At 29.4% G+C, this 24,638-nt stretch overlaps 2 protein-coding genes across 6 annotated transcripts; one reads left to right on the top strand and one right to left on the bottom strand.

The window, feature by feature from the left end:
- Positions 1–1,852: 1,852 nt before the first annotated feature.
- Positions 1,853–12,227, bottom strand: Roq (RING finger and CCCH-type zinc finger domain-containing protein roquin). 2 transcript variants are annotated; one of them, XM_072900782.1, is made up of 16 exons: positions 11,966–12,227; positions 10,685–10,847; positions 10,274–10,499; positions 9,798–10,031; positions 9,288–9,463; positions 8,766–9,099; positions 8,377–8,662; positions 7,936–8,078; positions 7,348–7,667; positions 6,781–6,900; positions 6,347–6,576; positions 5,873–6,000; positions 5,530–5,701; positions 5,219–5,288; positions 4,678–4,899; positions 1,853–4,344 (listed from the first exon to the last, which is right to left on the bottom strand). In XM_072900782.1, exons 2-16 carry the CDS (start codon positions 10,844–10,846, stop codon positions 4,186–4,188), a joined length of 2,982 nt encoding a protein of 993 aa, XP_072756883.1. In that variant the 5' UTR covers position 10,847; positions 11,966–12,227; the 3' UTR covers positions 1,853–4,185. The 2 variants fall into 2 exon arrangements, with proteins under 2 accessions (XP_072756883.1, XP_072756882.1); XM_072900781.1 differs by having other exon boundaries at positions 1,854–4,344; positions 12,069–12,227.
- A 378-nt stretch (positions 12,228–12,605) lies between these two features.
- On the top strand, positions 12,606–24,576 carry Scamc (Short Calcium-binding Mitochondrial Carrier). 4 transcript variants are annotated; one of them, XM_072900255.1, is made up of 9 exons: positions 12,606–13,001; positions 14,538–14,664; positions 14,934–15,021; positions 15,555–15,666; positions 20,777–20,935; positions 21,281–21,538; positions 22,190–22,357; positions 22,601–22,855; positions 23,421–24,576. In XM_072900255.1, the coding sequence occupies exons 1-9, from the start codon at positions 12,771–12,773 to the stop codon at positions 23,493–23,495; spliced, it is 1,473 nt and encodes a 490-aa protein (XP_072756356.1). In that variant the 5' UTR covers positions 12,606–12,770; the 3' UTR covers positions 23,496–24,576. The 4 variants fall into 4 exon arrangements, with proteins under 4 accessions (XP_072756356.1, XP_072756357.1, XP_072756358.1 ...); XM_072900256.1 differs by lacking the exon at positions 12,606–13,001 and adding an exon at positions 14,010–14,033; XM_072900257.1 differs by lacking the exons at positions 12,606–13,001; positions 14,538–14,664; positions 14,934–15,021; positions 15,555–15,666 and adding an exon at positions 17,256–17,649.
- The last annotated feature ends 62 nt before the right edge of the window (positions 24,577–24,638 follow it).

The raw sequence follows: 24,638 nt of genomic DNA, 5'->3' as shown, positions 1-24,638 counted from the left end.
TACATACACAGTGATAGAGCTGGCGACATGTTTAACATGCAATATTATAATAAATCAGAAGCACATTTTGCACAAACACAGCATCGCGCGTTGCACTCGTTACTTCCCGGGGTGTTTCCTTTTTTTCATTTTTTTTTTTACACATGGAGGATCCGCAAAATATTTCGATAAAATTTAAATTTATTTCCCCTCTCCCCCTGTGATTATTTAAAAAAAATTAACAAGCCTAAGAGAAAAGGTCACTTTTGTATTAAAATGATCCTTAGAGAAAGTGATCTTTTTAGATCAGTTATGATTTCACAAATTTTATATTTCAGTAATTAATGAAATTAAATATATCAAATAATGTAAGCATAAGGATCATTTTCATTGATTAGTTTCCGATAATTTCGCGAACGTCGGTTTTTATGCACAGCCTACTCTCTCTTCACTTTTTCTCTATTTCTTTTTTTACAACCAATTTTTCCTATATATAGAGAATAATAATAAAAAAGAAAGAATAGACGAAGTAGGCGGTATTCTTATATGTATATATACATAACGGATAATCCCTACCATACATTATACATGGCAAAGATGACTTTTATATATATACATATGCATACATATATATAAATGTGTAATATATATATATGTATATGTATAAATATAAAATGTTATTTTCTCCTAAATGAGATTCTTTCAATTTTTAACTGATCTGTATACAAATTTTTTTTAAATAATTTTTTAAAATAATTTCTCTTTTAATGAATACAACTTTTTTCTTAAGAAATCTCTTAAATAACAAATATTAATTTTTAAAATCACTTTCTTTAAAAGAGATATAAGTATTATTTTATTTATTTTGTTGTATATATTTTTATGTGAAAGTATATATACATATTTCTGTGTTAAAGAAAATAATTGAAGAAATCTTATTGAAGAGAATAAATTTAATTATTATTATAGAGAAAATAAATTTTTCTTCTGTTATGATGAAATTTTTCACAATCCATTATATAATTATTATATATCGCACATAATTAGCAAGATAAAATATATATGTATAAGTATATATATATATATTTTATCTTGCTAATTATGTGCGATATATAATAAAATTATGTATAAGTATATATATATATATATATATATATATATATATATATATACATATATATATACATAATAAAATTTATAACATAAAACTGATAATAAACTTATCACGCGCGCGTATGCACGATTATTATTGCATTGTAATAATGAACAAAAATGAATGAAAATTGCACCAAGTTCTTTTACCAGGCTAACTCTTTAAAAAAATCTTTGCCGGTTAAGTAATATTTTACTATAATTAATTGATTCCAAATAATTATATCATACGAAACTCATATGCATGTACATATATATGATTAAGATTAAATACATGTTATTGATATATATATGTTAATTAAAAGAGTTAACAATTAATAAGAAGTCAAATAATAAAAATTTAATTAATAACAGAAACATTATCAATTAAATTACAAAAATAATATATATGTTCATTTGTTTTTAAATAATTAATTATTGCCACACAATTAGCACTATGTGAAATTCTTACACATGTTTTAAAGAAAAGATATATATATATATATATATATATACATACACACACACACACACATATATATATATATATATATATATATGTGTATGCAAAAAATTAATACGTTAATTTTTTAAAATTTTATTTAGCACTTTATATGAAGTATCAAAAATTAAAATATATATAATAATATAGATATATATAATTTTAATTTTAGAGATAGATTCAAAATTTAGAGAAAAAAGGTTAATGCAATAATTTTTTTAATGATCTTTCTATTTTTCTAAAAATTAGTATTGAGTTGCTGTATTAAATACTACCGTAATAGTATTTACTTGTCGTACAATTTAAAATAAATACGTACAACAAATTTTTATTTCATATAAAATTTAAGAAAAAAGCTAATGTATTAATTTTCTGATGTCATTTAGCACAGTTTTTTCTTTTTTTAAAAGGGTAAAAAACGTCAAGTAATAATCCAATTAATAAAAGAACAAAAAAACCTATTAATTTTATGCTATATAAACGTACATTCAGCAATAAAAATATCTTAACATATGAATTTAAATACATGTCAGAGCATACATATGGAAAACCATAGATCTTATATACCTTGTCTGTAAGATGTGTGTATGTATATATATATTATTTTAACAATTCGAATCTTCGAAATTGTCAAAAATAGCAGTCTTAACATATATGCTTCAACATGTATAATGTATGTACATGCATAAATTCATGTGTTAAGGCATTTCTGTTCCCTGTGTGTATACATATATTGGGCGCGTTCGAGGAGACACTACCCACTCGGCATGTAATATTTCTGAAATATTGCTGTCATTGTTTCAGTATTTCGGCAATGTTACATGCCGAGTGGGTACATAGCGTTACCAGTGTCGTTCTATCTTTGTTACTCATTAAAAGTTGAACAAAGATAGAACGACGCTGGTAGCGTAATATAGTGTCTCCCCGAACGCGCCCATTATCATTAAAAAAAAAAAGTGACTCGCAAATTATCGATAGTTTTAATAAAAAAAAAAAAAAAAAAGAAGAAGAAGAAAAGATAACTTCCTTTCGAACATAGTATAGTTCGTTTTGAAGGCTTATAAGATAAAGTCGATGAGAGACCTCATCTATTTTATATATATATTTATATATAAAAAAAATGTTACTCTTCCATTAAAACTGGAACTGTTCTTTTATCTCTTTGTTATTCCGTAAAAATAGAAAATAAAGAGACGATTTAAATTGCAACGATTTACTAAAAAGGATAACCAGACTCTCTCCTCCTTCAAGACGGCTCCTCAATTCTCATTTCTTTTTCCGAAATATATCTTTCTTCAAAAAATTTTGATAATTTAACGATACTAGATTTATGATAATGATACACGGAAATTTGAAATAGATTAATATTGTCATGGTAATTATGAGTATATTAAATATATTTCAGATTTTATTAATCAATAATAATAATTAATAAACATAATTAATATTTAATAAACACAATAAAAATTATTTTAGCGTATTTCTAGAGATTTCAGAGACTTGATTAAAAAAATTAATTATATTTCAAAATAAAATAGATATATAGAAGGAGCCGTCGCCAATACCGAGGTAGGGTGGTTTTGTTTCTCTTTCCATCTTTTTTCGGAATACAGAAATTCTATAAATAGAACGTCCTCCAAAGGAACGCGGTTTTTTTAGCATATACATATATATATATATATATTCACAATATATGTATAAGCATATAATATAATAACGCGTTGTTATTATTATTATTATCATTGTAAGAGACAATGTAACCTTGTCGATCAGGTCAAGCAGTCAGCATTCTTTTAGAATGTATTGTATTTGCATTTGATATCGTATCGAGGGAGAATATACGATCCGCATATAATTAAATACGTTATCTAATATATTTGTCTACACGTTCATATTCCACCGTGTCATTGTTTATAAAACACTGACTACGTATTATTGCTAAATTTTAACAAACCCCATAAATCTCTCCTTCATTAATCTTATTACCTTATCTTTTTATATCTTCCCTAAATCAGGAAGAAAAGATAGGTCAAAGATATAAGTAAAAGAGATTTTTTTAAAATCTAATCAAGAAATTAAAAATTTAAGTTATTTGACTGAATAAACGATATGAATTGAATCAATTTTAACATTTTTTCTTGATTCGCGCATAAACATACATTCAAGTATGACTCGAATCTTACTTAATCTCAACAATCAAAAATTGATGTGCTCAATATATGTATTGTGTAATTGACGATTATTATCAATTTGAAAATTATATGCGAAACTATTAAAAGTTATATAATTTCTATATTTTTATTATATGCGATACTGTATTTAATTAATTGAAATAAAAAAATATTTGAAGAGGTTTAGATTCGTAGGTTTGTGTGTACTTTATATATTCCTTCAGGAATTGAAGAAATTCTTACTTTCTATTGATATTAGTTTGCGGAGATACAAACGGAGAAATCGATTTAGACATGCAAAAATACATGTTTCTGGAGAGATGAACGTGAAGAAAAAAAAAGTGGCGATAGGAAAGAAGAGATAAGAGATTATATAATGTTATAGAATAGAATAAATAAATATTATTTATTCTTGGAAGTGGTGGTAGTGGTTGTAGTGGTTGTAATAGTATCCTCCTCACCTCCACTGGACCAATGTTTCTCTTGCTCTCGCAACTCGAATTCCCATCGCAATTCCAGTTCCCGCATATCGTTCGCGATTCCCGCTTCGTATGTATCTTCCTGCGAATACATTGATTAATCAATTAATCATAGACACAAGAATTATTCTAATGGCAATCATATATTGAATGCATCAATTCATAATTCATAATCTATTTATTGTTATTTATTAGCAACATTGAGCACAAATAATTTTAATGGATTAAAGCATGATAAAGACGAGTTTTAATCAAATCCATATCATAAATCAAAAATACATAAATCATAAAAATAACCTAACAAAATCGAGACAAAGCGGAAATTGATTTTCAATAAAAATTAATAAATATAAAAATTATTATTTTTACGTCCTTATTAAATAAATTTTGAAATAAATATAATGATGTAGCTTACTTCTTCAATTTTATAATCTTGATTATATTCCTGATTTGACAGCCAATCATTAGAAGATTGTTGGATCCATGGAAATGTAGTGGTACCAGCACTAATACCATATGGATTGCTCCAATTTCGCATGTCTCTTTCTTTTTCTCTGATACCTGCTTCAATCATCTGCAATTCTTGTGCCAGCCTTTCGCCCGCCGTGAAGAAAGTAGTGGCTCCTTGCGTCGCCAACTAAGATAAGTATATATATGTATATTAATAAAAATATATGAAGAATATACTAATGATGAAAATGATAATTTTTATGTCAAATATATTCACAGATTATTTCCAGAGAAAATAATATATATAATCTTACTATAGTATGATACATTTCGTAACGACAGTCTTTTGCTGTAAAACATATCAATATTTTCTTAATAAAAGTATTAAAGAAAATTATCATTTAGAGTTTTCAATTTTCAGCATCATATAACATATTATGTTATATGAATTAAATTTCTATGCAAAGTTTCTCATGTTTTATAGAAAACAAAGCGCGATAAATTACCTTTAAGTCATTAAGTTTCTTCTCGAGATGTCTGAGTTGCTGCTTTACCTTCTGTGATTCGAGAATCAAACTGAAACATATACATATATATATATATATATATATATATATATATATATATATATATACATACATACATACATACATACATACATACATACATACATACATACATACATACATACATGCATACATACATACATACATACGTACATACGTACATACGTACATACGTACGTACATATATATATACATATATATATACATATATATATACATACATACATATGCAAATACGTTCTGTTACTCACTCTTTCGACATGTATTCCGATCTTGAAAATTGCGGTACTGATTCCGGCGCAACAATATTGCGGCCGAGAGTGATATAATTGTCGCTCATAAAACCGCTGCCGCCACCGCCATCACCAGAATTTGTCGGAGTCATGGACTGTATACCACCGTTTGCACCAATTGTCACGTATGCTGCAATAATATCAATTTAGTAATTATATCAATATGTGTGTGTATCATTTATTGATAAAAATCACACATCTATTGAATTATTATGAATATATAACATAACATAAAATATAACATAAATGTAATTAATAATAATTCTTATATACAACATACACATCTTATTTTTGCACTTACGTTGATTGCCATAATACAAGGAAGTTACAGAGTTTGGAGTTCTGAATGCAGCAGACTGCACAGAGGTAGGTCCAACCCCCTCATTATAGAAATTTGCAAAATGCTGCAGAGGCCCATTGCAAGGAGATCTATTGTCAATTACATATAGGTTGTATTATATTTAAATTATAAAAATATAATTGTTATAAAATGTTATTATTAAAATTAAATATTATTAAACAAATGTAATATTAATAAAATACAAAAAGGTATAACAATTAATAACAATAATCTATATATAATAATAATAATCTATATATATGTATTTTATATAAATCTTTTCAATTATATTGTAATTTTAAAATTTTTAATCTTTTGTAGATTGTATTACTTTTGAGCAATTTAAATCAAATTTAATCTCTTTTGTTATAAGATTGATATAATTTTATATATTATTCATACATATTATCATTATTATTATTATTATGCACACACCTTATCAGAGTTTTGGACAATCTCGAGATAGATCCCTGTTTGCTGCTTGGTGACAAAGAGGCCGTGGGAGGCATGTCCAAGAGGGGCACAAAGGGCGCATCATCGTCGAACAGATGTGAAGCTGAGGCTGGTGAGTCTGAAGGACAACGAAAGCTGTTCGCAGCAGCCCATATCGAGAAATTATTAGACGTAGTCAATGACAAGTCGCCCTCCTGCCGAAGATCATAATTCTAAAGAAAAATACAGAATATATAATATATAAAATAATGTACGTTACATAACAGAAATGTACTATAAACTTAAAAAAAAAAATTATATATATGTATATATATATATAATACTTTAAAAAAGAATATTTAAGAAAATACATTTGTTTTAATACATGAAAAGACTTGAACGTAAGAAAAAGTAAGAATAATTAGTTTATTAGTTACCGTTTTCATTTGCGGGGAAATTAGTTGTTGCTGCTGCTTGCCAATAATTGTTTCTAGCTGATTCAGAATTTCCATCCTACGTTGTAGTAGCATTGCCAACATAGTTTTCGCCGTTCGTTGCTATAAAATTATTTTATATAAAGCAATTTTATAAAACTCTATTATTGCTTATTAGAATATTATATCATTATTAATAGTATTAATAGATTATTCTGTCTATTCATCATTTATTAGTTATCTATATCATTATAATTATTAAATATTGTTTTATTTAATTAATATTATGTTTTATATTTATTAAAATGTATATCCCAGGCATGATAAAGTCTTAAGTTTGGTTTTTGTGACTTTAAAAAAAATTATTAAAGGTTTTTATCTTTTAGGTCTACTTTATAAGTAGAAAATTAGTTCAGAATCAACAGAATGTGATTCGTGTAATAAAAAAAAGAAATTTTCTTTTGTTTATTCTAACAAATCTTTCATTTCATTATCATTAAGATAAATAAATTTGTATATATTTTATTATTCTAAATAATAATTATTTATTACAAAAAAATTTTCTCTCACTTTTTTGTCGTTTGTTACATGATTTGTCGGTACGATTTGCGGAGTGTCCCATATTCCAAGATTCGTCGCAGTTGTCGGAGAAGGCGCGTAATCGACAGCGGCGACGGATCCTGGCGACATTATGTAATGCCCTGAGCAATGAACAGCAGGAGATCCCCCGCTATCTACCACGGCTCCTCCCTTCACAGAGCACAGACCAAGATGCGGTAAGTTTTGCGGGGGTGTAGACGGCAGCATATAAGTCGACGTCAATGAATCGATCAAGTTACTTTCTAAGTTGGTCGGAATAGACGTCGGATGTTGCACAATAGGTGGAGCAGCTTGAATAAAATAACAAATAATTATTCTATTTGAGTATATATGAATGCACATTACGTTTTACTTATAACTTGTTAATTTATTCTGCTTCAAAGAAAATACTTTATGTCAGCAGAATTTTGGTTTTTGCAAAATCTATTATCGCGCACACACAATAAAGAATAAAAAAAATTTCTTTTTAACGATATGTACACGCGTGTGCGCATCTCTCTTCAAATATTTTATTCTGATATGTAATTATATTAATTATAAATATTTATTATAACTCACTTTCTCTCTCATGAGTTTTGGCAGCATGATAAGCCGTTAAATCACCATTCTGCTTATTAAAAGTCTTGTTATTCTTTTCGCTCTTTGATTCTACTTGGTTCGAATTCGTCCTGACACTCAATTTCCGATTCTTTGATCTGTATCTGTATATAAAAATATTAACAAAATCAATAAAATACTTTTATATCGCTACAGATATTATTTATGCAATCTGCAAACTTGCAGTATCGCAATAAATATTATTAATTTGATATTAAATAGTAAAGAAACAATTAACTATTACTCAAGATTATTATTGGTTCAAAATATAATTGATAACAATGCCTATTATTTATAGTTTATTTAAACATTAATTCTTTTTTTTCAATATTGTATGTCTTTAATTATTTCTCTTTCTTTTGTATATATAAATAAATAAATGTATTAGATATACAAACTCACTTATCAAGTTCGGTGTCACTGTGAGCGAAGGTACAATTGTTAGATCGCGGACAAGTACCGCGAAGGGCCAAATCTCTGCACATGCTGACTTTGTACTTGCCAGTTGCTAGACCCTGGCATAAACCTCCACCAGATCCACCCCCTCCGCTGTCCTGCGTTGTTGATTTTCGATTTCCACTGGCACCACTGCCTCCGTGTTGTCGCACGAAATCCACCAACGCAGCCACAACTATTCTTACAGCCTCTAAAGCCGCCCGACACTCGGCCAAGCTTGGTGGTTCAGTCTCTAAAAATTAGATATTCAAGAGTTCTAGAGTCTCTCTCCTTTTCTCATCTAATTGTAAAAAATTTTTTAATTTTAAACATTATATATACATGCGTATACATACCTGGACTGGGATCAATGGCAGCCAATAATTCTAACTGAGGCCTGAGACCACTCAATTGCCCAGGATCCGGAGTACGTTGCAATGCTATTACAAGTTCCTGCACACTCTGGGCAAACGACTGTGGTGTCTGCAGCTTGTCAATGATGCTCTGCATATGAGACTTGTGTGCGGTATCGCCATAAAGCAGAGCCGACCACTGGTCGGGCGCAATGCGCAATCCCGCCTCTGTGGCAATCTGTACAATTTGTGCATCATGTTCGCGTCTTAAAGCTTCATAAGTGCGAAACTCTTCCTTTAGCTGCATTAGCGATGAATCACCTTCGCGCTTTGACACCTGTTAATAGAGAGAAATGATAACAATAATTGATGTTATACAGTCATTAGAAAGACATCAATAATTTTTTAAAAACACACATATAAATATGTAATTCTAATATATATATATATATTTTTTTTTTTCAGAGAGTATATTTAGTTTAAGAGCATTCAAGTACTTTTTTTGTGATTATTACTGTACATTACCTTGAAACAACTCGCCCGATATAAAAGTTGCACCACATGACCAATGCTAGTCTTACTGGCTTGTGGAAAGTGTGGTTCCAAACGCTGTACCACAAACATCACCAATACCTTGCGCGATAGTGCCGAACCATCCTCTAATGCTAACAACACGAGCTTCAGTACCTCTTCTTGCATAGCTAAAAACAAAAAAAAAAAAAAAAAAAAGATAATTGTAGAAACAAAAAGGGATATCAATATATATTTAAATAAGATGCATAATATCTCTAAATTATTTTAAAAACACAGAGTAACTATAGTTCAAGATATCGATATGTATGAAAAATACGGTTTTATTTTGCATGATTTCATTTTTTTAAAAATATAATATATCATTGTAACTGTGAGAGAAGCAATGTCATAAAAAGTCTAATATCATTAAACTATAAACTTATTTCTCCTCTTTTTCTTTTCAAAAATAAGTAAAAAAAATAGCTTCCTCTATAAAAGATATTTTCTACAAATAAATTTTACCTGGTCCGAGGAACTGACAACCTCGAGCGCGCACGGCAGCCCAAAGATTGGCACTGAGCTGTTGAGGATTTTGATGCTGTAATATAAGTTCGGTAACAGTACGTTCGCCAAGGCTGCGAGCAGCGCGCAGTGCGCGCGCTCTACCCTCTGGTTCCACTAATTGACAGCCTAGCAACGTAACCAGTTTACGTTGCATCGGTCGGGACACTAGCCCTCCGCCCCCGCCTCCAATACCTATATAAGTATATCAAACAATTTCATATAATATTAATTATTATTATAATTTATATGTTTACAATATAGTATAAATATTATTAACAAACTACATTATATTTTACGAAAAAATGCAATAATCTACAGCAACTTTTACTATATATTATTTAATTTCTAATATACAGTAAACTTTAGTTTAATTTTTATCCTTACTTATAATACTAATTCTATTTTATATCTGATATTTAAAAATAGGTACATGCCTGCAGTGTTAGTAGTTTGGCATGGCTTGAGGTAAAGTGCAAGCTCCTCGATGCAACTCTTGGCCCGCAGATAGTTGGCATGTTGGTCAACCGGCAACAATTTCTGATAATTTTGTTGCTGATTTGACACAGATGCTGATGAGACAACAGTAGAAATTGGATTACCTAGCAATTGTAGTAGCGCTTCGTTGACCGGTAATCTCTCCACATCTGTGTTGATAATGCTCTGCATAAAAGATAGAAGGTAATTTAACATCTAATAAATAACATTATCATACAATGTATATATATATATATATATATAACAAATATATTAAATAAGATATATACATATATATATATATATATAAAATATATGTACAACATAAACAAATGCACATACAAATAATGTTATTAATGTTATTGATGTACCTGATCGAAAGGACATTGCTTGCGATGCAGATTCGCAAGACAGGCGCGACATATTGTATGGCCGCAACCGAGCGATATAGGACCCCGTATCGCTGCGTCAAAGTCATGACAGCAGATTGGACATGACAAGAATTCAGTCCACTGTGGTGCCTGTATTGGCATTCTATGGAATAAAGAGGGAAAAATGAAATGATATACATTTAGCAAAAAATAGAAATATATAATCACTAGTAAAATTTATCAAATATTTTGAAAATTTTGAAAAATATTTTATAACATTTATATCCTTGTAATTTGTTTTTATAATGCTACATATTGAATAATAGACTTTATATTAAATAATAGGCTAGTATATTTTATATTTTAAACAGTAGGTTTATCATACAGAATAAATAGAAAGATTTATTCAGGCAATTTGCATGGTTTTTTCATCAGCAATTAAAAAATTATAATTAATAATTAAGAGTAATATTTTATATAAATACATCTGTTTTATATATATATATATATATATATATATATATATATATATATATATATCCCTTACTCTGTACTGTTATTTTTTTAGCATCCTCTAATCATACAGGTGGATCAACATATTTTTAACAAGTTTATTAGTATATAAAGTGTTTTAAATAAACTGGAAAAATTTATATATTTGTAAAAATTTTTCTAAATAAATACTAGAATAAATTTGAAAATAATTTATTTAAATATATTGTTTTATGACCATTTTCAAGAAATTACTGTCAGAAAAGTCACAGAGGAAAATGACCCACCAGTACAAAGGACATATGTTTTTTAATTATATCTTTTAATTTGTCAATTATGATATCTTAACGAGAAAAGATAGAATTTTGTTTGTAATTATAATTTTTATAATGTGAACAATGTGAGATTCATGAACAAAATAGAAAAGCGAAAGTATAGGTAAAATATAAATAAAGTATAGATGAGAAAATGTAGAAAGTTGTAGGTAATGTTGATTCAAAGACATAAAATTTATGTAAAGAGCGTAAAGGGAAAGTGTAAAAGTAATGATAAGAATATAGAAAGTGCAATTACATAGGGAGAACAAACTCGATAAATTCTGATTCATAACCATATTTCGCTGGGGTCTCTAAATCTAGAGATCACGGCGCGATACGATGAGATCATCCTGACTCAATAGATCGATAATCTCTGCGTATTGTGAAGAATGATCACGCAGGAATTTCTAGGAATTTGTAAGAAAAATTCGACAAAACAGTCGCATTGTCATGTTGCTGACGAAAAACCTGCCTCTATCGCGATGTCCTCGAAATCATGACAGCGAGTTTCGGGATCCGGGGGACCCCGTAAATTAATCGACGATATAAAATCCACCGTTAGCATCATCACCCACCTCGTTACAGCGAAACATCACATCGATTACACTTTTTGCGCATTACTCTTCACGCGCAGTTTTGCGCGACTCGGATCTCTAATCAACCTTTATCGCACCATAGATTATCAACATATGAACACGACCACGACGACGATCGACGACGTCGACGACACGAACAAAACCTGCCCAATAGTTTCGCCGTACGCCGTTCCGTAACTCTAGTACGGAAAGTGTTCGAAAATTTATGCGCTAAAGAGCGGCGTTCGATTGACCAATCGGGATAAAAGGAGTACAAAAATTCCATCGTCCCGATTGGTCGATCAATTCTATTCCGAGAGAGAGGTAATAGGGTTTCCAACTCTACTAGCGATACGGTAGACTAGTGTCGCTCTCTCGTATCTATTCGAGATACTACGCATGGTAACACGCGCTTACTAGGTTACCTGTCAACTCACTGACAGCACGGCGCTCAATTCACCGGACCTGTCAGCGTCGTATTGCGCGCGCGCGCGCGCACACCTTCCAGCAGCAGTGCGGCTGATGCGTGCGCGCGATGTTCGCACACATACGTCCTCACATACGCGTGCATACATACGCATTTACGACACGACGGGGCTTCGCTCCGCTATTGCGCGAGTGCTTCCCTCGGTCTTATCTGGTTTTCGCGCGGTGCGTAACGTAGCGTCGCGCGTAGGCAGCTAGGTAGGGTACGTAGATAAAATGCCGGGAAACGGCGGCGGTGCGCGCGTGAGCGCGTCGCCGGCGGCGCGCGTGGTCGCGACGCCGCCGCCGGCGCACTACCTGCACGAGCTACCGGCCCAGGATGAGGAACGGCTGGAGCGGTTGTTCCAGAGGCTCGACCTCGACGGCAACGGCCGTATCGACGTGCACGATCTGTCCCAGGCGCTGCGTGAGGTCGGCGTGCACACGCAATATGCGCAATACGCTCAGGTATTTGTGCATATCTCTTGCATACCTTGTATATATCCACATTTTACATTTATATTATTATTGTATGAAATATGTAGTACACGTAATACAGTAACACACATGTATATGTGTGTGGCGTATATGTATGTTACTTGTAGAAATGTATATTATATTATTCCATTGAGAGTGAGAGAGAGAGAGAGAGAGAGAATGAAAGTGTGGAATTCTAGTTTTTTAAATTTTAATATAATATACTTCAGTATGATGTCCTTATTGTTAGCACCAAGTATATTATGTTAATGTATATTCTTCTGTTCCTTTTTTTCTCTCAATGTTTGTCATTTTTTAAAATACAATGACGAATATTTTTGCTCATATTATGTATGCATGGGCGTGTGTGTGTATATATAAATGAATATCTAAATTCTAAATCTCTATATACTTATATCGCATGTATAGATACACACACACACACACACACACACACACACACACACACACATATATACATTTTGCCTATAGAATAATAGATATATGTTGAAAAGGAAAGGAGCGTAAAGAAAAAGAGAAAAAAGAATAAGATTGACAAAAGTAGAAATAAAACGAATCAAAAGACCAAGATTTATTGAATTATAATATTTGTTAATGATTACTATCGAAGAAAAGAACTAAAACTGAATCTCTAATGTCAAATGCATTTCTTGGCATTTAAAATAAGAGATAAGAGATGTATTCAAGAATTTAAAGAGAGTGAACAGAGAAAGTGCAAAAAGTGCAGCTGAAATAAATCTAATAGCGTTTTAGATTGACCCGTTCTAGAACAATCTTTGACCAATCACAGCCATTCCTCTAAAGAATGAAATGACCAGGATTGGTCCGTTCTTTAAAGACATGGCTCTATATGATTGGTCATAGGTTAACTCAGAACGTAATCTATACCATTTGAAAAGCTAAAAAGATTTATGCAGATAAATTTATATATATAGAGTTGCAGAGAAAAGAATATATGAAATATACAATATTTCAAAATCTTAACATAGTCACATGAAAAACGTGAGTAGTTTAAGAGCAGCAAAAGTAGAGTTTTAATTAGAGGAAAACAACTGATTTAATATAGAGAAAGACCTAGACTAAAAGAATAGAGAATATGGGACTGTACATTCTAAAATATTTCACTGCTATCTCCTTTATATATTGCATTGATCAATAACCTTTAGAAAGAAAAGATTTTTCAATCAGATTTATTAAAATTACCTATAGAAGAATAATCCTCAGTAAAGTATTGAAATGGAAATGATGAATTATATATTTTTTTATAATAGAGTTATCAGGCAGATAATATTTAAAGTATCTTTTAAAGACATGTGAAAGAAAATAGTGTATATTATAAATATATTATAAATATATTATAAATATATTATAAATAATCTAAAATTTGATTTCAAATAATATTTTACAAATATGACACATAGGTTTTTACACATTGTTTTTGTTAACTTATTTTTTACATTTAAATTAGAATGGACATATCTAAAACTAATTTCTTTATCTTTGTAGAAATTTCTGGCCAGATCAGACAGTACTAAAAGTGGTGACATCAGTTTGGCCGAATTCATACACTATATTCGTGAACATGAGAAGAATCTACGACTGCAGTTTTCCAATCTCGATAAAAATAGAGATGGTAAGCAACTATTTAGTAAATCAAAGGTCAATTTTTTAAAACATTTTACAGATTTGGAATAAAAGAATTTTCTCTATTAAACCAAAATTTATCATTATAATATAAAACATTTACATATTTAGATAGTATAATTAGTAATTTACTTTATTAATTAGTATATTATTATAATAGAGTTTCTTTTTTTCCTATTCACAGTACATAATAATAAAAAATATATATAAACAGAATATTTTATTAAAACAATTTTATTAATATTTTGTTATTTTCAGGCAAGATAGATTTGGAAGAATTGATAAGAGCTTTCAAGGACCTGGGGATAGAAATTGCGCGAGAAGATGCAACAAAGTTATTGCAACGGTAATTTTCTTATTGATAACTACTAACCATTAGCTATCAATGGTTTTCCTAAGTTAATATTATATAATTTATTGCAATTTACTCATAATTTTATTATTGCTTTTTTTTTTCTTTTCTTTTCTTTTAAGTTTTTGAAGCAAAAATTCTTTTTCTTATTCATTACTTAAAAATTGATCAGAGTTAAATAAATATTACAAATTATATTATTAGATCTATTGTTTTAAATATTGAATATATATAATACATATATATATATATATATATATATATATATATATATATATATATATATTAACAAACTAAGAAAAATAATATATTGTTAACTTTTTTTTAATTGAATTTAATAGGTATGGTAATAGTAATGAATACACCCATTATAAATTACAATTAAATTAAATTAGTTGCTATTAACTGTTTTATTAGTATATATATTTAATTATCATTAAATATAAAATATTTACTATTAAATAGTATTATAAAAATATAAGAGTATTAAAGTGCTCTCATATTGAAATATTATTTATATAATATAGCATGGACCAAGATGGAAGCCTCAAAATCAGTTACGATGAATGGCGGGACTTTCTCCTGTATGCACCAAGTACTAACTTGCGCGATATCATTGAATATTGGCATCACACCACGGTAAGCATTTATAAAATGTAAGCTTTATATTGACAATAGTTTTATATTGACTATAGAATAAGAATATGGTACCTACTAACATAACACAAAAGTTTAGAAAAAATATACAATCAAAATAATAAATATTAATAACATTCATATTATATGTACATACATACTTATATGTGTACACATGTATATACGTATATATGATTGTAAATATTCTGTGTACGTATATACATATTTGTTAAGAACATGCAAAACATACAGAATCGAATATCCATTTAAATTATGAAATTTCCAATGAATATATCTGACGAAATATTACGCGATGTTACGTCAGCTACTTTACATCATGGTAGTGGTTCTCAACTTCCACTTGTGAAATATTTTTTATTAAGATAAAATGTCAGAGATTAAATATAGAATTTTTGTACATATTTTTTTCATAAATTTTATTTTCTATTAAAAAGTTATTTGTTGATTTAAAAATTGCCAAATTTTGAAATAAGAAGTTCAAGTTTTTTCAAAAGTTGCACAAAACCTTTATTATCATTACATAATATTATTGTTAATACTATTATGTTAGTAAAAGTTAATACTATTATTGTTAATGTTAAATGTTATTAATTTTATTATTATCGGAAACTTGCTAATATTAATTTTAATGAATGATTATGGAATAATGAGAAAAAGAGAGAAAATAATGCTGCATATTTATAAAATATGCAGCATATTATATAAATCTATGAACAAAAAAAAATAAAATGTAAAAAAGTGCAATTAAAATTTCTTTATATTTCTCAATCTTCTCAGATTGTGAGTGAACTTTGTGCCGTGAAATATACAACGGTCGCTGACTTTGCTCAGGCCGTCATTGCACGGATCTTTGCTCGATGACGTGTGTGCCCTGTCTGTGACGTCAGGAAAAGAATAAGCAGTTATGCAGGAGGGGGGCAAATAAGCCTTCCCCGTTTTGGAGGGGCGCGATATTTTCGTATCCGGGTTTTCCTCGTGCTCGCTTCTCTCGTTAGTCTCGCAATCGGACTCCGAGCGTTCGAACGTTGGTTCGTAGCTCGTCCTCTTTTTCTCTTTTACTTAGCAAGACAGCCACGTGGGTGAACTCTCGCTGTTAGATTAGTGTCTGTGTCTGTGAGGTTTATAATTACTAAATCGCTCTTAGTGATTTTTAGATCGCTCTAAATAATTTGATAAAAACCGGTGGATCACGATTTAAAGATATAGAAGAGAAAGAGAAAGAAATTCCAGAGAATTTGTGTAACCTCGATCAGTGGAAACTCCTCCCTGTATAGAAAGTTCGAAAGTTCGCGAAAGTGCAGATCTCACAGTGTGTGAGGTGTGAGTGCAACAGACTTTACACAGTGTGCGAGCGTGGCTGATTTTACAGAGTGAACGTGATTTCTGTGACACCGCGTGACACGCTAATATATATATTATTGAATATATAAATTATTTGTCACACAGAAAGAGAGGACAAAAATGAAATACCCTTTGTAAAAAAAAAAAAAAATAACGAGAGAAAATATAAATTATACATAAAACGAAAAATAGACAAAATAATATAATAAAATAAAAAGTTCTCAAGAAATAGGAAGAAAAAAAAGGAAAAAAAAATAAATAGGCAGGATAACGTGTTAGAAAAAAAGCAATAAGGAAGAAAAGGAGAACAAAATTAGAAAAAAGTAGAACGAGAGTAGAAAGGGAAACAAAGAGAAAGAAAAAGGAAGAAAAAATAATTTAAAAAATTTAAGGAAAATATAGAGACTATCGTATGCGTAGATACGACTGACTTCAGAGTGAGCGAGCAGTGCGGCAGATCTCATGCGACGAGCGTGTGCGCGACCATGTGAGTCGCGATTACAGCTGATCGATCGCAGCATGTATGCTCTACAGAAGCCAAGATTTCTCCAGCATGATAGCACCCTGTCCGCGTGTCAAGTATGCGAGGAATTTCTGCAGGGTTACCATGAGCTGTTACAACGGGTGAGTAATTAGAAACAGCCTTCAAACAGCCAATCAGAATCCAAGTTTACTAATCGTGATTGTCCCAAATGAAAAAAGAAAGTTTAAGATGGGCAAAATGGTCAGAATCGGTCGAGTGAAAGTGATTTTGGAATGCGAGCTTTAGACATTTTTTTCTCTTATGTCTGAAGAAATTTAAATATTTATCAGATATATATATATTCAAAAAATTCTTCTGTTTTAAATCTGATGTAGTTATAGTGTTTTTCGATTAATATAAAACCATTATTTCTAAAACGAAATAGTCTTTAGCTTTAGATTTGATACTGAAGGCCAATAATTTTATAAAATATTATTTTATCTTGCCCGCGCTCTCTCATTTTTATCTTAATCTCGTCTGCAATGAGCCGCCGGGGGGACAGTCCTGGAAAATAATCAACATCTGTGCCCCGGTTATTAGGTCATGTCCGGCCCCCGAGTAATCTTATGACAGGATAATGTTGTGCTTCGAAAAAGATATGAAATACAAAGATAAAAATTAAAATTAGTTAAAGATTGATTTTGTCTCTTTAATTTTTGGCATATAAATCGAAAAATTACATTACAAAAAATATTAGCAAATATATATGGTCTGAAAATTATTTTCGATTTTCTTTAAAACATTTCTTTTAATTAAAAATTTAATTAAATATTTTGAAAATGTCAAAGCAATTTTTGAATTATAAACCAACTTTAAATTACAAATCAGCTTCAACTTGTGCTCAAATAATTTATAATTTAAAAAAAGTGCGTTTAATGAGAGGCATGAGACTACATCTTTTTCCTTTTTTGTCTTGCTTTCAATATGCTTCCCATATCTACTCCTTTTATTTTAGGCGCGGAAAATGTAGCTAAAAGGATAGACCAGATATTGTACCTATAGATTCTATTTGGCTTGTCGCCCAGTCCTTGTCGAGCTGAAAACATGTTAGCAAGATCTTTTCAGTTCGTGATCAATCTTATTACCTGACGATTCGCAATTCATTTTTCTTATTCGTAATGTCTCACTTGTTATATTACTGTATCCAATAAATGGCAAAAAAATATTTCTTTATTTTTTCCCGTAAACAGAAACAGATTGTGATTTCGCGAATTATTACGTCACGAGTTATGTTTGCGAAATTTGCAAGAAATTCCCAGAGACAAAAATATTTCGCAAAATTACGTATGTTTTTACAATTATCTTCTTTATTCAAAAAAATGAAATGAAAGAATTTGCCTTTCTCTTTTTTAGTATTACTCTAGATTATCTTATATATATAACTGACAAATTTGTATAGGGAATTAAAGTTTATTTGCGAAAATAAATATGACGAAATATAAATGATACAAAGTTCAAAAGTACACATTATGAATATTTTGCAAGAGACAATCTCGACATTTTTATTTCTCTCTGAAGTTTTAAATATAAAATTAAATGTTTAAATTATATATATTATACAAAATTTTATCCTCATTAATTAAATAATAATTTTAATAATAATATATTGTTTAAATGGTTTTACTCGGTACATATATATATATATATATACATATATATATATATATATATATATATATATATATATGTATGTATGTATGTATGTATGTATGTATGTATGTATGTGTGTGTACATTACATATGTACATACATATTTTTGAATATTTTTTAATTTGCATTTTAATATTTTCACGTAAATTATATTTTACAAATACTTAAATTGAACATAAAGCAAAGATTTTAGCGATTCATTAAAAAATTGAAATTAAGATTTAAGATTTGAAATTGATAAATTTTAATTTAAATGTGATGAATTTTTAATAGAAGAATCCGAATAAAGATTGAAATTAGTAAAGTAGAAATTAGTTGTGAAAAATGAAGTTTTTAATTAAGGAGAATATATTATTTTAAAATATCTTGGGCTTTTAGTACATTTATTTGCACTGAGCGGCGCGATTAAATCGTCGATATATGAAATATGTAATAAATATAAAAGTAAAATTAATATAAAATATAATTATTATATATTATTATTAATATAATGATTAATATAATAATAATTAATATATAATAATATAAAATATAATCAAATAATAATCAAATATAATCGAGATACATGAAATACAATAATGAAATATCAGGTAATACATGAAAAATCGAAATATTCTGTTCGATCATGCGATTGTAAGACTATACTCGCCCGTACTCGCAGTTTTATTGCGCAAAAATTATCGTTTAAAAATTCATGCTGACTTAATACATCCTTATTTAGATTCAAATTGAACATTCTTTTTTGAATGATGATTCGCAGGTTCAACACCTATAAGGTTTGGAATTACAATACATATTAGTGTTGTAATACAATAGTTCTATTGTATTATACATAGATTACTTTCATCGAAACACAACACTGCAATATACTTGATATTTTATCATAGTCGATAAGCGATCCATATACAGGATGCCTCTAAGAAAGAAAGATTTAAAATTGAAAAATTAGTCGCGACAATAATCTTATCATTTCGATCATTTCACGTTCAAGGCCAAAGCTATTCATTCTAAAATATTGATAAGCAAAAAAATTTAATTTGCAAAAAGTTGTGTGATTTGATGCCAAAAGTAAAGAACAATAAATGATTAAAAATCGGACAAATACTTTTTGAGGTTTTAATATTTTTTACAATATAATTTTAATATTATTTTATATTCTTAAATTATATATTCTTAAATTATTATTAAATATATATACATAAATTAATATTATATTTATTATATTAATTATTATATGTATCGTAAGACATTAATTTTAAATATTTCATAATAATAAGATACACTTTATTGACCTTGTATCTTTATTATGTTTTTACGAGCTTTAAATAAATTTGTATTTTTATACTTTATAAAAGTTTCGTTTCAAAAACAAGCTTGCAAACAAATATGTTAGTTTTGTGTGTTTTATCTACGTATACATATATATAATAATAAATCATATCTTACTTAAACATGTTAATTAATTTAAGATTACTTGCATAATCTCTAAAGTCTGAATTTTTTTTATAAATCTGATAAAATATGATAAAATCATCGATTGTTCTTGATAATTGTGGAATATTTCTTTTTTGTTTATAGTATATGGACATCGGAGAGGACATCGGCGTCCCTGAAGAATTCACAAAAGGCGAGATGGTGTCGGGGATGTGGTGGCGGCATTTAGTATCTGGCGGGATAGCTGGTGCAGTATCACGAACTTGCACCGCTCCTCTTGACCGCATCAAGGTCTACTTACAGGTAAGTTCTTTTGCTAATTATGATTTTTGTCAAACAATTTTCATTTGATATTTTTCTGATTTTATTTATTTGACATTGCTTTAATAACAACTTACTTAAAAATACTCGAATATTATTTCTTTGAAATGTCATATTTTATACATGTATAGAATATATATATATTTTTAATATATATATTTAATATATAATTTCTGAAAAATTTATAATTTATATGTTGTACACACATTTATTATACATTATTTTAAAAAAAACGATCCGCTTATACGACAGCATGTCGAGCGAGCGAGCGAGTAAATGTCTAGTTTGCTTTAACACGACGAGAGACTCGTCCGATCGTCCTTGCAGGTCCACGGCACACGACACTGCAATATCATGAGTTGCTTCAGGTACATGTTGCGCGAGGGTGGCATTAGCAGCCTATGGCGCGGTAATGGCATTAACGTGCTCAAGATTGGCCCGGAGACAGCGCTCAAGTTTATGGCATACGAGCAGGTGAAGCGAGCTATCAAGACGGACGAGGCGAGCGAGCTCAAACTCTATGAGAGATTTTGCGCTGGTTCCATGGCCGGCGGTATCAGTCAATCGGCCATCTACCCCCTCGAGGTATATACATCTTCCATACATCTCATTATCTTATGACTCCTCGCTACAGTTATATTGAATCATGACGTCAGACGCGAGAAGCTATGTAAATTTGTTGTGCACATGACTCTCATATCATCACGTTATATTAGTTCAGAGAAAAATAAATTCATAAATTATAAGTTATACAACATATTATACAGGGTGTTAAAAAAGTGTCGCATAACGCTTAGTGCCATTCGATAGAGAATGAGAATCTAAGAAAAAATGCCTAATACTATTTTTCGATGCGATGAATAATTTCGCCGCAATTAAGTATTGTAATCAGTCAATCAGCACGGAGCTACAAGAGGAAGCTAGTGAGAAAGACTGCGACGCGACGGCTACCGCGCTCATGCTCTCGTTTCTCACTTCGCGCGCTTCGCCCCTGGCTTCCTCTTGTAGCTCCGCGCTGATTGACTGATTACAATAATTAATTGCGGTGAAATTATTCATCGTATCGAAAAATAGTATTAGACATTTTTTCTTAGATTTTCATTCTCTATCGAATGGCACTGAGCGTATGCGACACTTTTTTAACACTCTGTATAATGAAGAGTCATTTGTATGAAATAAACTCTAAAGAAAATGAAATGAGAATAAAATGATATATAATAACAAGTAATTTTACAGGTGTTGAAGACGAGACTTGCGTTGCGAAAAACGGGTGAGTTCGACGGCATGGTAGATGCAGCTAAAAAAATATATAGACAAGGTGGCTTAAAATCCTTCTATAGAGGCTACGTACCCAATTTGATAGGAATACTTCCCTATGCCGGCATCGATTTAGCCGTTTACGAAGTAAGTTAAATTACTGAAAAATGCTTTATATTTTTAATTTCATTATATATATACATATATATGTGTATGTGTGTGTGCGTGTGTTGTAGTTATTATTATTAATGTAAAATTAAATGTTACACTATTTATATAAAATTAAATTATATTTATACGATTATTTAATTCACAACATCGGTACAATTCTATGTCAAAAGGTTTCTAAAGTTTTGTCGATAAATTTATTTGCGTGGTATTTATTCGTAGACTCTGAAAAATAGTTACCTACGTACACACGACAAGAAGGAACAACCGGCGTTTTGGGTCCTGTTGTTGTGTGGCACAGCGTCGAGCACAGCAGGTCAGGTATGTTCATACCCGTTGGCACTGGTGCGAACACGGTTGCAAGCTGAAATCGCGCCAGATCGTTCGCCCAACACTATGACGGGCATTTTCAAGGACATTCTGAAGCGTGAAGGAATACGTGGCCTGTATCGCGGCCTCACACCTAACTTTCTTAAGGTATGATCAATACAAAATATATATAAATTTATAGAATTTATGTAATTTTTTAAATTGAATTTATAGATAAAATGTATGGAGGTTTATACATGCATATAATTTAATTCTTTAATAATTTAATTCTTCAAATAAATTTTTTTGGATAGTTATGTTGTAATACAACTTTACTTTTTGCACTTTCTACAGTTCTCTTTAAGACTTTCTAAATTTCATTACAAATAGCATTTTACTTAGAATTTATTTTCAGTAAAACTTATTTTATTATACATTTCTTTCTTTGTACTTCTTTTTTTGCAAAATAAATACTATACTCTTTATATTTGTATAATTCATTCTAAAGAAAAGACATAAAAAGCCAAAATTGTGAAAATTTATGATTGCTCATTCTTTTTGTAATGTTGATTGGTTGCACTTACTCTTCGTATCACAAAAAATATAAAATTCTCATTGTTGTCTATGTAAACATTATTTCTATGTTTAACACACAGAAATAATGTATAAATTAAAAAATTAAAAAAAGACTTATATTCTCTCGCCACTAAAATATATATTCTCTTTTTCGTAGGTTGCACCTGCCGTGTCTATTAGCTACGTAGTATACGAGCATTTTCGGCAGGCGCTGGGAGTCAACATGACGTGATGAATATGCATACTAGGATTAATTTAATTAATTAACTTATTCTCCCTCTTTCTCTCTCTCTCTTCTCTTTAGCTTTTTGTTCGACATAAATAATCATCGACAGGCGAATATATGGTCGTTTGATTAGGCATGTTCGTTCGTTTTATCTTAAAGAGAAAAAAGATAAATAAAGAAAAAAAACAATTGCGACATTTATTTATTATCATTGCTAACTTGGAAAATTTCCTTGATAAATCAAGTTCTATATCTTGCAGTTTTTTTTTTATAATTTATTAAAATTTAAATATACTTTAATGTTTTAATATAAATAAATTATACAAAAAATAACTGTAAACTAATATAATCGTAATTACCAATTTTTCCAGCAATTGCTGTCATACATTATATTGTTATTATTATAATGCAATGATGTCCAATTGCAATGATTTTGATAAGTAGGTGGTACAAGGCATAGTATGTTCCATGTTTAAAAAAAGTATTATTTTTTTTGTAAACAAATTAATGAGCAAATTTTAAGTGATAGTAATCGAAAAGGAAAAGGCCAGTTCTCGATTGTAATTTAAAAATGAATTTTATCAGCAGAAACATTCAAGTCAGTACAAAAAAGAGAATTTGCGTATTATATAAATTATAATCTATTTATATATGATTATAAAATTTTTTATTATAATTTACAAATATAGAGTAATTTATATAAATTGCTAGATGTTTATATAAGATTAGTTTATATACAACTAAAACATTGTTATTAATTGAATTTAATTTTCTCAATTTTGATTATAATTTTTGTATCAGATCACATTATTTTATCAGATCACTACTCTCTCTTTTTTTATTTCTCTGACTTTAATGTCTACAGAAAAGTTATATCTACTGAATTACGATTTATGTAAAGGCGATGTAATATCGATTTAAAGAATTCCGTTTTAATTGCAATGGAGGATCGAATTATACATTGATACTGTGATATGTATATGACTGTAAACTGAATTCTCGCGTGGTTCGTCTATATCGAGATCTTGTAAATTATTAGATTATTGCAAAATTATGTAAAATAAGTTAATTCATTGAAATAAAAAGCATGCTTTATTAAATAAATTTTGTATAATTTTGCAAAATAGTATCTAAGGAATTTTTTATCTC

Source organism: Anoplolepis gracilipes, chromosome 10, assembly GCF_047496725.1.
Source record: "Anoplolepis gracilipes chromosome 10, ASM4749672v1, whole genome shotgun sequence".
Lineage (NCBI taxonomy): Eukaryota > Metazoa > Arthropoda > Insecta > Hymenoptera > Formicidae > Anoplolepis > Anoplolepis gracilipes.
The sequence above is the reverse complement of the archived record's forward strand: the minus strand, read 5'-3'. Positions and strand labels throughout refer to the sequence as shown.